The sequence below is a fragment of the Cavia porcellus genome, unplaced genomic scaffold (assembly GCF_034190915.1).
Source record: "Cavia porcellus strain 051 isolate PalLab524CR breed Dunkin Hartley unplaced genomic scaffold, mCavPor4.1 scaffold_3, whole genome shotgun sequence".
NCBI lineage: Eukaryota > Metazoa > Chordata > Mammalia > Rodentia > Caviidae > Cavia > Cavia porcellus.
Window position 1 is genome coordinate 86,197,360 of NW_026947486.1, and position 15,474 is coordinate 86,212,833.

Sequence of the window (15,474 nt, forward strand, 5' to 3'; positions counted from 1 at the left end):
TATTCCTGGAAAAATGACTCAGCCAATCTTCTGCTACGATCAGTGGGATCTGTTTCTCTTGAAGGTGATCAATGTACACCTTAAGAAACATTTAGCTTAGCGTTTACTGCCAAATATTTGGATGCAATTAATGTTTTAACAAATTTGGCACTTTGTAGACCTTAATCATAGAATTTTTTTAGTCATTCTTGTAGAAATTCAGAAGAGGAAAGTCTTGTTCTATACTGTTCAGTTTTCAGGTGTACAGGATAGAGTATAAAGCACAGATTTCTTCAAAAGAAAAGGACACGGTGTGGATAAGCAAAAGGATCCCCCTCCTTTTATTTTATCTCCAAAGTGAACTTTTTAATCTCTTAGGCATTTGCAACTTGGTAAATTCTTCAGCAACTGATTCTGGCAAGTATTAAGATAGTTTTATAATGACATAGAATCACTGGCACACTATTTTGCATTCAACTTTGAGGGATGTATCAGAAAGAGTTGGCATCATTCAGCACACATAGTGACATTTGGCATGTGAGCTGTGAGCAACCAGGATTTAAGAACTTCTATGGGTTACCTTGCATTGATTATGTCTGAGTTCTGAAGGACAAATATTCCCCAATTTTTCCCCAAATTAATTCAGGACTGATGAATTCAGCTGAATGAATAAACTGGGGAAACAAGAAGCATTGTTTGTGGAGACCAGGCATGGAGACAGCAGATAGAGGTCAATGGCTCTCATTCTCCTGTGTACTCTTTTCATCCGAAACCATTTTGCTGCACGGGGGCTGCTTGACAAATGGTTCCCACCACGGGAATAAAATCCTTTTCTTACCACACAGCAGCAATATGCTCCCCGCGTGGATGTTACCCGAGACTCACCACGCTTAAAGGGCCATTACCAAAAATTAAGCCTCCCTGCTACTGTTCCCTGAGGCTCATTACTTTTTAAAATTAGTCTTCAATTAACTAAACGTCAATAACTAAAATTTTACTGACTAGGGCAACAGAATTCCTTATTTTGGGGGAAAGAGTCCCTTTCCCAGAACTGAGACACATTAACACATAGATTTATAATTTTCTAGCTATTTTCCCTCACTGTGAGCTTTCTTAACAATAAACTTACCTTTTCAAGAACGTGAACAAATATACTCAAATGAGGAGAAAGCTCACCTCAGTTCACGAGAGCCCTCACTGGCAGAAGGTGGGACATAGGACAAATTTCAGCTGGAAAACAGCTTTTAGGTTCACCATTTTTGTTGTTTAACTTCAACAGAACAGCTGGAATAAACATTTTTCCTGCAGGTCCTCGCTAAAGTAGATAAATGGGTCACTTTCAGTATTCTCATTCAGAAACTTGGAATTAGTCTCTCCTCATATATTTACCTTTTCTAAGTAGGTATAGCTCCACATTTTCCCATCAGCCCAAGTTCTTGAGATTATTTTTCCACTCTGGTCATATTCCATTTTTTCATTCCACGTTCCTCTTTGAATGAATGTAACCAATCCTGAAGGCGAATATGTGATGTTCACTTCATTATATCTGCTTACAGGAGACCACAGTATAGGTCGCCCAGTCTGGTCATAAAGAATTCGAAGGGTAAATTTTCGATGATCATCATAGATCTTTCCTGTGCGGGTTATGTGATCAAAATCTATGGAAAGCAGGTTTCTGTTATGGGCCTGCAAAAAACAGATACAAGATACACTTTAAGCACTGCCTTGATTCGTAGTCTGGTGTATTCACAATCCTGAATCTTTTCCTGATTTTCCAATGATGGAGTCCCTCTTGCCTCTGAGACCTTGTAGTTTGTTTCAGTTCTTCAGATGCCAGCTATTTTTATTTCCTCACCCGAGTGTGTCTTCCAAGGCTGTCTCTTAATTCCTGGGACTTGCCTCTATATTCTCTACCTTCTATATATATGGTTGTTTATTATCTTTTCCCCAGCTCAAGCTCCAAATGAGCTTCAATTTTCAATAATTATTTGATCTTATTTTATGTGCGTCAGATGCTTACTAAGCAATGGGGCTTTCTGGTCTGCTTCTCCCTTTTTAGCAGTCAAGTGACTAGAACATAAAATGGAAAAGTATTTATATAATTAGAAAACAGGAAAAAGAAACTCAGAGACCCCCTTCTCCGGTTCCCTTGTTCACTGGGGCTTCATAAACTTCATATCTATCACAGGAAAACTCGGGTTCTTTAGTGATGGAACCCCATTCAACAGTATTTCCATGAAGGTCAGCCGGTCACCGTGCTAGGTATTGGTAGGTCCCCGACATTTCTAAGGGTAGCACCACTAACTTTGGTAAAGTATGGAGTTTCACGTGTTTAGAAACAATGGGTAGTTTGGCTTGGTTCTGGTTTTAGGTTCCTTTGGTTCTGGCTTTTGTTTCCTTCTATTGCATTCTAGTATTCTTCCTGGGTCCCTCGAAACCTTGCATTTGACTCAAGGAGCTGGATGTAAGGGATCTGAATTGGATTTCATCAAAAGAGAACAATAATAAAATTCAGCTAGGTCTACATAAGATAACCAAATAACTACACGACTTGGGGAAAAAAAACTGAGCAAAAAGATTTTTCCTGGATTTTAAAAGCAACTTGACAAATATCCTGATTTGTTTCTATTTTTTAGCTGGTTAATGTCTTGTCTGGCAGATTGACCAGTAACTTCTGCTATGGCTAGTGGATGAAGGCATAACCACTTAGAAAACACAGTGCTCAAAGAGGTTTTTTTTTTTTTTTTTTTTCATTCTGGAAATAACTAAGTTGCTATTGTTGATTTTAGCTACTAAGGAAGTTTAGTCCCTGTAGTCATTGTGCAGAAGAACTCAAAGTGGAACAGGAGCACTCTGAGCATGGGGCAGGCACATGGCTCAGGGAAGGGGTTTTATCATTTCTTTTATTTATTTTAGTTTAGTTAGTTTTACTGGGTCTTTTTATTGTATTATAACCTTTTATTTTGAAGTAGTCTGACTCATAATTGCAAAAATGGTAGAGTCACTGCGTATCCTTTGTTCAGCTTTTAGGGGACAAACTTTTGATTTGGGTGGAGAGCGTCCAAGCTTATCTGGCAGAAATAGAGGAAAGATGGAAAAGAGAAAGCCTTTGAGAAGTGTAATAGCTTTGGACAGGAGTCAGCAGACATCTGGCTAGCTGCTTATCCATGTACCAGGTATTTCCTCAATATGACCCTTAGTTTTCCTGTCTGTAAAAAAGCACTAATAGCACCATTTCATAAAGCATGGTTATGTTAAGATTTAAGTTAAATCACACATGCAAGGTCTTGGTAAACTGGCACAGCATTGGCAATTGTTATTTTTATGATCTATTACTTTTCTCTTGTTTTTTAGACCTGTGAATAGGCCTTGTGTCAGATTTCAGGGTGATTCCAGCTTAGCAAGAAACCCCCGCCTCTCTATTCTCTCCCTGCTCGCAGGCTGGAGGGCTCATGGCGTGGTTGAACAGCTGTTGTTCCCCTCCCCCCAGCTTCCCTTTGTCTCCCTCAGGGGGCAGATGGACTGGGACAATTTGCTTCAGTGTCTTCCCTGGCTATACAGCAACAGCTCTGTTTCACTCCATTTCAGCATGGGTGCAGCTTGAATGTCAGTGTGGTACCCCACCCCCCAGTTCCTTTCACTTCAGACTGTTGCCTCTCTGAAGAAGGGAGGGGCACCCTGGCGTGGCTAAGATCAGGAAGGGAGGGGTCTGGGCCCACTGTTAATATCCCCATCCCCATAGCTGGTTTTCTAGAAGATTCTTGGGTTTCAGCTCTGTTCCTCACTGCATGGTGGCCCTGACAGCTACAGCTGTCCTGGAGCCCTCCACCAATAAGGGGCCTATACTTGGACCAGTCACAGGTCTGCAGTTGCTGAATAAGCAACACTGCCTACATACTTCTAAGTCTAAGAAGACTCCTGCCAGTGTACTGGCCCCATTGTGCTGCAGCACATATCCCATGAAAGACATACATTGGTGTTCTTTAAGCCTGCTCATGATTTATTTATCCAGTAGTGTAGGCTCCAGAAGTTGGGTAGATCTGCTTGGGGTTCTCATCCTGAGTAGTGTGGACAGAGCAGTCATTTCAAAAGAAAGAGTGATACACACTAGGGGCTATCAGCACTGAAGAGCTACATAGACCAGCAGCCAACAAAGACCAGAGTGGAGAGCAGCACCTGGCAGCGTCGATCTATTATGTCTGGCACAAGCCAGTACCAGAAGGCAGTGGCTGGCAGCTGGTGGTGTCAACTGTTGACATCCAGCATTGTCCAGTGCCATTTGGTGACATCACAACTGCTAGCAGAGGCTGCATTTTGTGAATTCACAATGAGCAAAAGAACCCTAAGCTAATGGGCAACAAGTGTGCTAGTTTTATACATGTAAGAATTGCCAACATGATCCTGCACAGAATGCCAAGTGTCTGGTTAAGGAGGCAGGAGAACCAAACCCCTATGTTAAGGTTTGATTACATTAATTATAATTGAACTAAAGCCATTTGCTAGCTAGTCAACTAAATTTTGTTATTTTTAACTTTTGTGGCCCAGAATCTGTTTAAATATTTATTTCCTGAGAAAATTGCACATAGACCCATACATAAACATTTCTGATATAATCTCCGGTGACCTCTGAACCTTACTGAAACCCAAACCTGAAACTTCTGAGGATCTCAGAAATATCCTGATTCAGAAAGTTTTTATCTTAGTGCCCTAGAGGACTGCAAAAATCAAAATTCCTATATCAGACTCCGGTCTTCCTTTGTTCAGTAATCTTGAGTACTTTGGTTTTTAAAAATGATTTCCTTTACCCGTATCCTGATTATAAAATTGATAACTTTTTCAATGCAGAAAAACTAGAAAATAAATGTACACGAAAATAATCACAAAGTTCACCATCCAATGAGGATTACTGTCTATGCTTTGCTGCATTTCATTCCATTTATCTTATTGCATAATCTTTGTTCATACAATTAAAACATACAACTAGGATTGTACTTAAAATTTTGAGCCCCATCTTTTCAGCCAGTGTTTCATTGTGAGCATTCCTCATGTTGTTAAATATTCTTAGGATAAAGATTTCAATGGTTGCATAGTACCTTACCACATGATAAACATTTACTTATCCATTTTCCTGTAGTTGGAAAGTACAATGATTCTTTTCTATTTTTTCTTTCCTTTTTTTTTTTTCTTTGAGTGTTTGAGACAGGGTTCACGTTGTTCTTGAACTCACTACATAACTCAGGCTGGCCTGAAACTCACGGTGATCCTCCTTGCCTTAGCCTCCCAAGTGTCGGAATTACAGGTGCTCACTACTGCATCTGACTTCCATTTTTCTGTCCTATCTCATGTGCTGACAATTTTTGTAAACAAATAATTTCTTCATATAGAACACAGTGGTGAAATTCCTGGGTCAAATATGATATTCACATTAAAAGACCACTGATACAATTTGAGAGGTTAGTTTACTGTGCACCTAGGCTGTACAAATTTATATACCCACTAACAGTGGGAGAGAACATCTCATTCTATTCTTAGTAGTACTGAGTATCAACATTGTTAATAAACTTCTCCCAATATCGGAGGGGGAAAATTTTATTTACTATGACTTAAATTTGCATTTATTCGATTAGTAGGTGAAAGTTTTTTTTTCGTTTTGTTTTTTTGGCAATACTGGGGCAGTACCCAGGGCCTTCATGGTCGGCTACCTCTTTAGCCCTGTTGAATTTTTTACTACAAGATAGTGTCTCACTAAGTTGCTAAGTTTTCCAGGCTGGATTGGAATTTACTATCCTCCCGCTCTGAGCCTCCCAGAGAACAGGGATTACAGACATGTGCTACATGGTTAAACCTTCTTTAACATCTGTTGGCCACATGCACATCTTGTGCAAATTGACTGCTTTTGAAATTTGCCCATTTTTATAGGAGTGTGGTATTTGACTTTTAAAATCTCATTCAGTTTCAGTTTCTTCATCAGTCAACTGGGCCTTGTAACATTTCCCCTTAATTTCAAATTTCTACAAAAGAGAGACTTATCAAATGTTCCATGCCATGAATTCTACCTGGAAGACTAGTGATTAGAAACTCAAATTATTTGCAGAAAGTGTTTTTAGTCCCACAGGTAGGTTTAATATAAGAAATAGAGTCACGGGGTGGGAATGATGACTCTTTAAATCATACGTAGCAAATGCATATAGAGCTACATTGCATAAATACAGTGTACCGTGCTGTGCTAAAAGGCGATGGAGAAACACATTTCCTGTTTTTGATACTCTTGGCTCAGAAGCCTGTATGAAGCCAGGTGTTCTTTCTTCAACTACCCTTCCTGTGGTTTTATAGCTGCATATCTCCAACTGTAATACTGTTCATTTACAATAGCTATAAAATATCCATGTACTCCGAGTGTTGCTTGCAACTGTTACAATTTATATTATAATGATAGTTAAAGAGCAAAAGCAACAAGTGATTCCCAGTTCAACTAAATTTGTGGTTTTGTCTGTCTGATAGATTAAGTTTACTACTCTGGAACACATTTCTTCATAAAGTTATTATGGGATCACTGTTGAAAATTCACTAGAAAGCAAGCGGTGGAAGACTGCCTAATGCTTTTTCTCTGCCTGTCAGGATGTCTGCAAGCATGTGTCTGTTTTTGGATAATTCACCTTGAGACTCCAATGTTGCTGAAGCATTAGTTTTAATGTCAGATTTGAAAGTTAATGTGAAATTCGGTGTTATGTGCAAAAGGATGAATCAAAGATGCCACAGGTTTTCTCAGCCACAGCTTCCATGGAAATCACATGTGAGAAGCCTGGGAAGGTTTAGGTGAGCATTCCCAACCTCCAACTGGAGCGCGCATGTTCCTCCAGCCTGTATGGCAAGGCAATCAGAACTTTACTCAATGCCACTGGCTGCTGTAGTCATGGGTAAGGTTGGGAAACCTCCATATTCCTAAGCAAGCTAGTTTTCCTGGAAGATTACAGACCTTGACCTCAATGCAGATCAAAAGTCTTTTTTTTTTATTTTTGAGACAGGGTTTAAATATATATTTCAGGCTGCCCTTGAACTCACCATATAGCCAAGGCTAGCCTCAAACTTGTAGCAATTCTCCTGCTTCAGCTTCTTGTTTGCTGGGATTATTGGAATGCACCCAAATACCAACAGTATTTCCATTTTTACCCCAAATCTACACAAATCCTTCTCCTGGAAAATGAGGTGGGAGGAATATTGAAACTTGGGAACAGCTGTGAGTTAAAGGATTGATCTCTGGTTAATTTCACATTAAATAAGATCTTACTTTGGTAACGATGAACTGCATGTTGTGGTAAGAAAGCTTTTAATAGAAGAAGAAGAGCATACTCATTCTATAATTTATCCTTTGACTTCTCTTTATTTTTCTCCCTGCTAAACTAAGGCTCAAGGCTTGACTTTTGTCCATACTTGGACCAGAGAGGGAAGAGAGATGAATGTGGGCTGCAAAGCCACGGATATTGTTGCCAGCAGAAATAAAAGTACCTGGGGAGGTTGGGGACAGGCAGATGCTCCAATGGCCCGTGTCCCTTGCTCTCCTTCCTACCCCTCCACAGGAGTTTGTGTTCTAACTGCTGAAGGGAAAGCACTCTCCAGCCTTCCAGCTGGATACCTAGTCATTAAGCAGGGCAATGCTCGGTCAGGTGGGTGCACAGGCAGTTGCTGATATATGACTATTTTTTGTTTACACAAAGGGAAAGTTTTCTAGGCTTCAGTAGACATGCGCACAACTGCTGGATTCTGAGTGATAATCATGGCAGTACGTTTTCTTTTCTCTGTACGAGAAGGCTGAGTTTTCAAGGGTACCATCTAGCATTTCAGGTCACACCTGAACCAAATGAACTGTTTAAGTTTTGCTGAAAATATCAGAAAGCGAATAAGTGAGATGAACCAGATAGTCAGGTCACTTAGTCAACTTAAGAATGGGTAGAAACCTCACAGTTGATTTTAGAGTAGCACCTGCCATCCTACTCTGAAGAATTTTAAGGTAATTAGTATTGAAGTTTTAAGAAATCAATGATTAGATCAATTCTTCAGATTTTCTTTTTTATTAAAATCTCTCAATTGATAATTCAAAGCTTAGGCCCACTGTTTTTACTTCACAAAGTTGTTTATAAATGGACAGGACATATATTCAACGTTAGTATCATCCTCTAATACTTCATTTGGAATTTCCTTTTTTCTTTCTTACTCTCAATATACTCTCTCTACCTTGGCAGTTCACAAAATGTTATTGCCAGAAGTGATTTTCTGCAATGGCTCAGGTTTGTTGGGTCAGGCTTGTAATCACCACTTATTAGCTATAAGACCTGTATGTGCCTCAGTTTCTTTATCTGCAAAATGGGAATAATAAAAAACTCATGTGATAAGATGTTTTGAGTAGTAAAGCAGTGAGTACATGAATATCTATCTATATCTATATCTATATCTATATCTATATCTATATATATATATATATCAAAGAACATTAGCTGGTGTTGAATGGCTGTAGTCAAACTGCTACTAACAATAGGTCACACAGTATATATCCCTCATTTGGTAGCCTGGCAATTATAGGTTTTTTTAGTTACTTCTCAAAGTTTTACTCACTCTTTTCATCTGAATTTGATCATATAATTTAATGTGGGTACTTTTTTCACTATGTTAATTCACTGTTATCTAAGTACTTGCCTGTTGGTTAATTCATCTGTGTAACCATACAACACATAATTTTGTAAAAATAACCAATTATCAGTGCTTACATACAGGTGAGATAATGGGTGTAAAATCTTTTTAGTTGTCCTAGTAAGGTTGACCTAAGATTAACAAAAAAAACCTTCTCTAAATTTAAAACTCTAGTAATCCCGTGAGCCAAGTTTCCTAGGCCTTGAGCCCAAGTCTCCTGTCTCTAGGTGAATCCTTCAGGATAGAAGCACTGTTACTGGGACTGAGAAGTACAGATTTATTTTTAATAGATTAATTGATCTCTAAGACGCTCTTTGCATAAATTCTCACAAAGTGAATGCCTCCACCAAAACTGGGAAGAAGGAATTTAAAACAGTGTATAATGAGAACTCCAGCATCAACCATCCTGTAGCGGAAGACTCATCAGCAAAAGCCACTCCTGAGAATGGAGGGAGGCACTGGACCCCCACCTTGGCCATCTGCCACATTGCTCAACACTTGTCCGTCTGGGACTCTGCACTGTGAGTGTACTTGTTCCCCCTTTTAGAGCTCAACTCACCTTTGGACAGTCATATGTTGCCTTTATGAACCTACCTGCACCACTTTCCCTTACCTTTTGGTAGAGGGAAAGAAAAAAATCCAAAAACAAACAAGAAACCAAACAACAACAACAACAACGACAACAAAAACCTCAACTGTGATAACTGTAGTCTTCATTTTGCTTGTAAGTACATAATCACCCTTCGTGATTTTAAGTTTTAAGCTACCTCCATTTCTCGTTTCTAATAAAATAAGCTCAAGATCCAGGGTTTTGCTATAACCTCACAACTCAGTCTGCAAAATCTTATAAGGAGCTCTGGAATCTAATGCTGGGATAAGACTTATATAACAACAATATTATCCATGAGCATAGCAAGGTGTAATCTGGTTGTGGCTGCTAAACCAGTTTGCTTTTGGTGAATGTCCAGTTCTTTTACAATTGCCTCTGTTGTTATCTGCACTCTCATTTCTCTACTGCCCAGGGAAATGTGTTTGTGGGGACAGATTGATGCAGCAGATGAGAAGATTCATGGATTGGATGCAAAAGTACTTTGCGAAGAAGATGATTCAAACAGGACTCTGGGTGGAGGAAATGGATATTTAAAATAAATGAAGTTTCAGGGTGTTGATGTGATTTATTTCACTTAATGGTGCTGGTGAAGGATGCTCCAGAGGCAACAAATCCCTTTCTTTCTCTGGCTGAGCAGGATATCACATGTCACAGCAGTTTGCCTCCCTAACCTTGAAGAAGATCCTGATTTTGTGTCAAAAAAGTCACTGATCATTGAAAAAACAACTCATTGCTTTCTCTGCAGAGAGAGGTCTATCCTTTTTCTGATTTTTCTTTATAGTTAGATGGATCAGGGTAGGTATGCTTGGTAGTTTTTGGAACATTTTATGCCCATTATCTTACTGAATGGGCTTTAACGAACCTGTCACTTTTGTGCCTGAATAGTTAGTGCTTTATCACCTGCTGTCCTAGCAGATTTACAAATTACAACTACATCTTTGTGTGGGCTTACAGAGGCGACCCCTTTCCCACAGTACAGTGGGGTTTCTTCGTTGTGTGACTGTCTGCAGTTCTCTTTCAACAGCTCAGTAATCCCACCTGCTCCTGCTTTGGAGTGGCAGCTTCAGCAGGAGAAATTAATGATTCAGTCAAGGTAGCCAGGTATTTGAAGGCATCAGAGAGACTCATTCTTTAGATACGCTTACAAGTAGGTCACTACATATTGGCTTAGGAAAAGAGAAAGTTGCCTTTAGCTTACCTCTTAAAAAGCTACCAGACGTGAAGGAGCATCACCTCTAAAATAATAAAGGCGGTGGGGAAAGAGAATTTCCCTTGCCAGAATCAGACTTATACATATCTTTTGGGAGCAAGTTCATTCCACTACATTGGATATGCTTAATCTGGTGATGCTGAGGTAGGAATTCATAAACAAAACTTCCTAAAATTGGGGAAGGTAGTTAAGAATTAACCAGTTAGACAGCCTTTCTCCTCCTGTCTTCACACTTTCCCTGACTGGAGGGCAGCCAGTTGTCCTGTACCACCCACATTTGCCAGTACATTAGAGTCGATTATTTGTCTCTTTTTGTCAGCATTGAAATGAGGAGTCAGGCTCTGCCAAGGTGGCTCTACTGAGCGGGCAATGATTTATAGATTAATTATTTTAAGGAACAAGGCAGCACAGCATGATGCAATGGAAAGAGTGCTATGCTGGTTGGAGACCTGCATTTTAGCTGTGCCTAGGAACCTTAATAGCTGTTTGACTTTGGGCAAATCACTTAACCTCTTTGGGCCTTAGTCTCCTTATCTGTAAATTGGAAATAATAACAACTGATGACTGTGGTGATCAAATAAATCTTGGCTGTGGAAGCATTTGGTTCATTCTAAGGTACAGAATAGACATAAAGGATTTTTATTGTTAGTCTCTAGGCAAATGCATAGTAATACCACTTATCTAATAAAGGATTTCATTTTTTAGTTCCAGAATCTTGGGGGCTGCCATAGAATTCACATAGAGAAGGCCTCAGAGGTGTTGCAAACTGTTCAACCATACCACAGGATGGAAAGGTGCCAAATTATAATTAGTATTAGATAAATACTTGACTCCTCAACATTAGAGAACTCTGAAATGTTTAAGATCACTAGCTTTTCAATATTAAGAATAATTTTGGATATAAGCTGTAAGTCACGATTTACAGTTTCTCTCTCCATTTTCTGTGCATATGAAAGGGAAAACACAGACAGATTATCCTAGAAAATAGAAAGCCACAAGGTCACATATAAGATAGGCTGCCCCAAGGAACTGAAAATCTCTAAGTTACATAGTAAATGATTTGGTTTACAATGTTTTATGTTGATTATAAGCTAGGAGAAGCACTAACACAGTATTTATTTGATACATTTCTTTTCCAGTGGTGAATGTATTAGTTTCATAAGCCATTTGTAGATTATTCTGACTTTTTTCTATATATTCACTTCACATATATAAAAAAAGCATTTCTTAACCCATGTGGTAGCTGTCAGGTAGTGTAACTTTGTCTTCAAAGATTCTACTTAGGAGATACCATTTTCTGAAGAATTCTGTCAGATACCCTTTCTGATACACACACACACACACACACACACACACACACACACACAGATACACACAAAGATTTGACAATTTGGTCTGGTTTCACTTTTCAATTCAGTGGCATATCTGGTAAATGTTCTGTTAGAGAGTGGTCAATAGAACTGAAACATACAGATTGACTTATGACTTAGAGAACTTCAAGAGCTATTACAGAAAACATTACTGAACTCTGTGTCACTAATAGAGCTTATTGAAAAGTGACCACAGTTGCAGATTATTTTGCCCGTACCAAGCCAAATGACTGTTTTGACTGTTCTGCCTGAAACTGAATGGCTGTACCATTATCTAAGAGAGTGGAAGCATTTCACTATCCTAGGCATGAAATATGTGCCCAAAGTGGGCTTGATCTCAATACTGAGCGCTTCCTGAAGCCTGGACAGTTGCTCTAGGGCCAATACTGAATGTTCCTATGTTAGGAAAGGCGGTCACATCCTCCTAACATTGGTTAATCTTTAAGAAGGGATAGGTAGAATGCTATGATGCTTGTAGGCTTTGTGTGCTGCAAAGAAGACATTTTGACAAAGATCTCCGGTTAACTGGGTGAACTATACTTGGTAAAGATTTGAAAGATAAAAAATCTTTAATTTCCTCCACAAAGCTCTCTGAATATTCCAGATGACTCTCAGTTCTAGCTCTTTGTCCACTAGCCCTTAATATGAATTTATAGTAATTTTATTCACTGTTTTCCTCATGCTTCATATCTTTCTGTGTATCTGGCCTTTCTAACCAAAGCAGGAGAACTGGATCAACCTGGAGGACTCAATAAGCACATCTAGGATGCTGGGATGGGTACTGGAGGGCCTTCTGACTAAATGTATTTCACTACCTACACTCTCTTGGTGCCTGAAATTGCTACTAGTACAGCATTTTAGCTGGCTAATGACAAAGAAAGCTCCTATTAGTATGCTCATGTAAGGATAGTGAACCATTATCAGCCATTACACCCTTTCTTGAATTAGTATATCACATCAGCTAGTCAGTCACCTAAAAAATCTTTGGAGAAATGGGTTTAGGAAGTCTCTGCAGTTTCCAAAGAAACTCATGAAGCTTTATAACTTGTATAGGGTCAAGCCTTACCCTTAGCCGCCTTTCAAAAGCTGAAATATTGCCTTTGCTTTGCTCTTTTCTCTGACGCCACTCAATCAGGTTTGCGTTGTGCTCTCCAGGCAAAGAGATGTTGCATTTACCCAGGGTGGGGTTGACTGCCCCGGCCAGGATGTGGGGCTCTGAGCTGAGGTTGATCTCCATCCCACTGGCAAAGGTGACGCGTAGTGAACCATCTGGACTTACTCGATAGGTACTCTGGGTATTTTCTGTCGGTGGAAGAGCAAAGGGGAAGGATGGGGAATCAAAGGGTAGAGAGAAGGAAGTCAGGAAGAGACAAGTTTAGTTTTAGGAGGCACATTTGAGAAGGGACGAGCAGGTATAACACTGTAGATCTGAATGCCTTCTAGGTTAGACCTCTTCTCTGACAGGCCAACATGCCTGTTCGTTTGGGTCTTGCTATTTTCATAGCTGGGTTATCTGCTCTAACAGTACAGGTTGCTTTGCTTTTGAAAGCATTCCTTCACAGAGTCTCTCCCTGACTTGCTGGATCAGCCACCTCAGTTTGTATGCTGCAAGCTAGGATGAGAAGAGTATGTAGTTCATCTTGGCATATTTACTACCTGGGGACATCATCACATTTGCTGGACCCCACAAAGTGCTAACACTGACAAAACTTGGTATAGTTCCCCTTCGAGTTTCTGGCCTCACAATCTGACAACAGAAAGAGTCCTTAATGACTGGGCAGAGAGGAATTTCTCTTTATCCATTTCCCCTCTGGCTTCCAATATATTCTTTCCAAATCATATTTTCCTTCCTTCTTGAATTCCATTCTTTCTAATTTTACTCTGTTTGCATAGAACAAGTTTTTAATTCTCACATTTCACTTCAATTCTTCCTTGGTGTGCACCCTAATTTGTTCTTTTTATTCACCCATGTCAGCACTGATCTAGAATGCTAAGTTCAGAGGGGCCCCCGAATCTATTACTTTTATCTAAAGTAGTTAGATCATGAAAGAGCTTCACAAACAGATGGGTGTTGGAAAGTGACTTGATGAACTAGCAAATTAGGCAGGGATTTAGCCTCACTACTCTCATAGATACGTGGCCCAAAGTTGATACATGAACTCATGAAAGGTGTGTACTTGTCTGGATTTTGGCTGAAAAATAAAGAGAAGAATCTCTCTCAGTGTGAGGTGAATTCTGTTTACTAATAGTGTGCACAGGCTTGAGGGTAGATGAAGATAGGTGTAACTATTGTCAGTTAAGGTTGTAAACATTCTTACCTTGTTTTAAAATATATATGGTACTAGTTGCTGTCAAGTTGGTTAACATGAGGACGTTTTCACGGTTGGAAGTATCTAGCTCGACTTTTGTTAGCTTCTCCAGGTCACTGTGAAAGCTGCTGACCTCCCCAGTGGGAAATGTTGCGTTGGTTAGGTGTCCCTCAGGGTCATACCTGAAGAATAGAACCAATCCCAACTTTGAAACCTCTTGGCAGTGATAACAGGCCTTTGTGAAAATAAAAACCACTCAGCAGCTAATACAGTTTAACCATGACTGATAACAAGTATTATTAACCTTGTTCAATAAGAAGAAAAGGTCAGGGAGACAATCAAACGAAGGTGTTTATTGCAGCTTCTGAATTCTTGATGACTTACGTGAGCTATGCTGTTTTACAGAAAAAATATAACTGGTAATGAATCACTAGGGCGGAAAACTGATTTATGAATCATGTCCTCCTGTGTGCAAAGTTTCAGGGAGGCCTCCTTTTGCAATTTGGATGGATTCTACTAGAGGTGATGGATTATATGAGCCAGCAGAGGGTGCAATTGTCAAAGGGAAGGGACTTTGCCTTGTTATGGGGAAATTATAATTTGCTGCTGTTTAAATTGCCAAATTCGAAATGAATGAATCATTCTTCCAACAAAATGAACAAACACAGAAGATAATGGAAACATGTTCTTTAAAACATTCTGGAGCCTCCTGATCTCGGTGTCACTTAAATTCTTTTTATCTTTTTGGAGTATAGTACAAAATGCTTTGTAATTTGCCTATATGAATAAGAGACAAAAAGATAATAATTACCTGGGATAATAGGCAATAACCCATATCTAGAAATACAGTCTAGTGAGTTTATTTTTTATTTTTTTAAAATCAGTATTGGCAATCTAACTGTCCTCCAAATGGAAACTGCTTCCCTGAAGGCTTTTGATGTGGAGCTGTTCTTTGATTGCCAACAGAACCATGAAAAATAAACACTTCATTAAAAGTAAAGACATGCACTTGGAAACCCATTACTGTTTTCTTTTCAAGTTGCAAATTGCAAAATATTTAAGCACTTTTATTTGCTTTAAAAATGTTAAACAATTGCATTCTTTTTACCCAAAGTGATCAGGATACAGCCTTGGAACAATGGTGGAATCTGGATGCACTCCCCTCTCCCCCAACTATGATATAGAATAGCATCGTATTTGATATTAATCAATTAGATTTTAAACAACCTAGTCTGGAATTTCTGAAATTTGAAAGCCTATACCAGCTTTTGACAGGCTTGGGAAAATGGCTAGCCTGTGTTTTTAGGACTA

General features: G+C 39.3%; 1 protein-coding gene across 8 annotated transcripts in view; it reads right to left on the reverse strand.

Annotated features, from left to right (window-relative positions):
- Positions 1–15,474, reverse strand: part of Tenm1 (teneurin transmembrane protein 1) — a 757,085-nt gene that overhangs the window by 14,313 nt on the left and 727,298 nt on the right. For all 8 annotated transcript variants that reach the window (XM_063246384.1, XM_063246382.1, XM_013147982.3 and 5 more), the window contains 3 exons: positions 14,173–14,345; positions 12,921–13,156; positions 1,369–1,665 (listed from right to left, as the gene is read on the reverse strand). In XM_063246384.1, the coding sequence (XP_063102454.1) occupies positions 1,369–1,665; positions 12,921–13,156; positions 14,173–14,345 (706 nt within the window). The remainder of the gene's footprint in view (positions 1–1,368; positions 1,666–12,920; positions 13,157–14,172; positions 14,346–15,474) is intronic.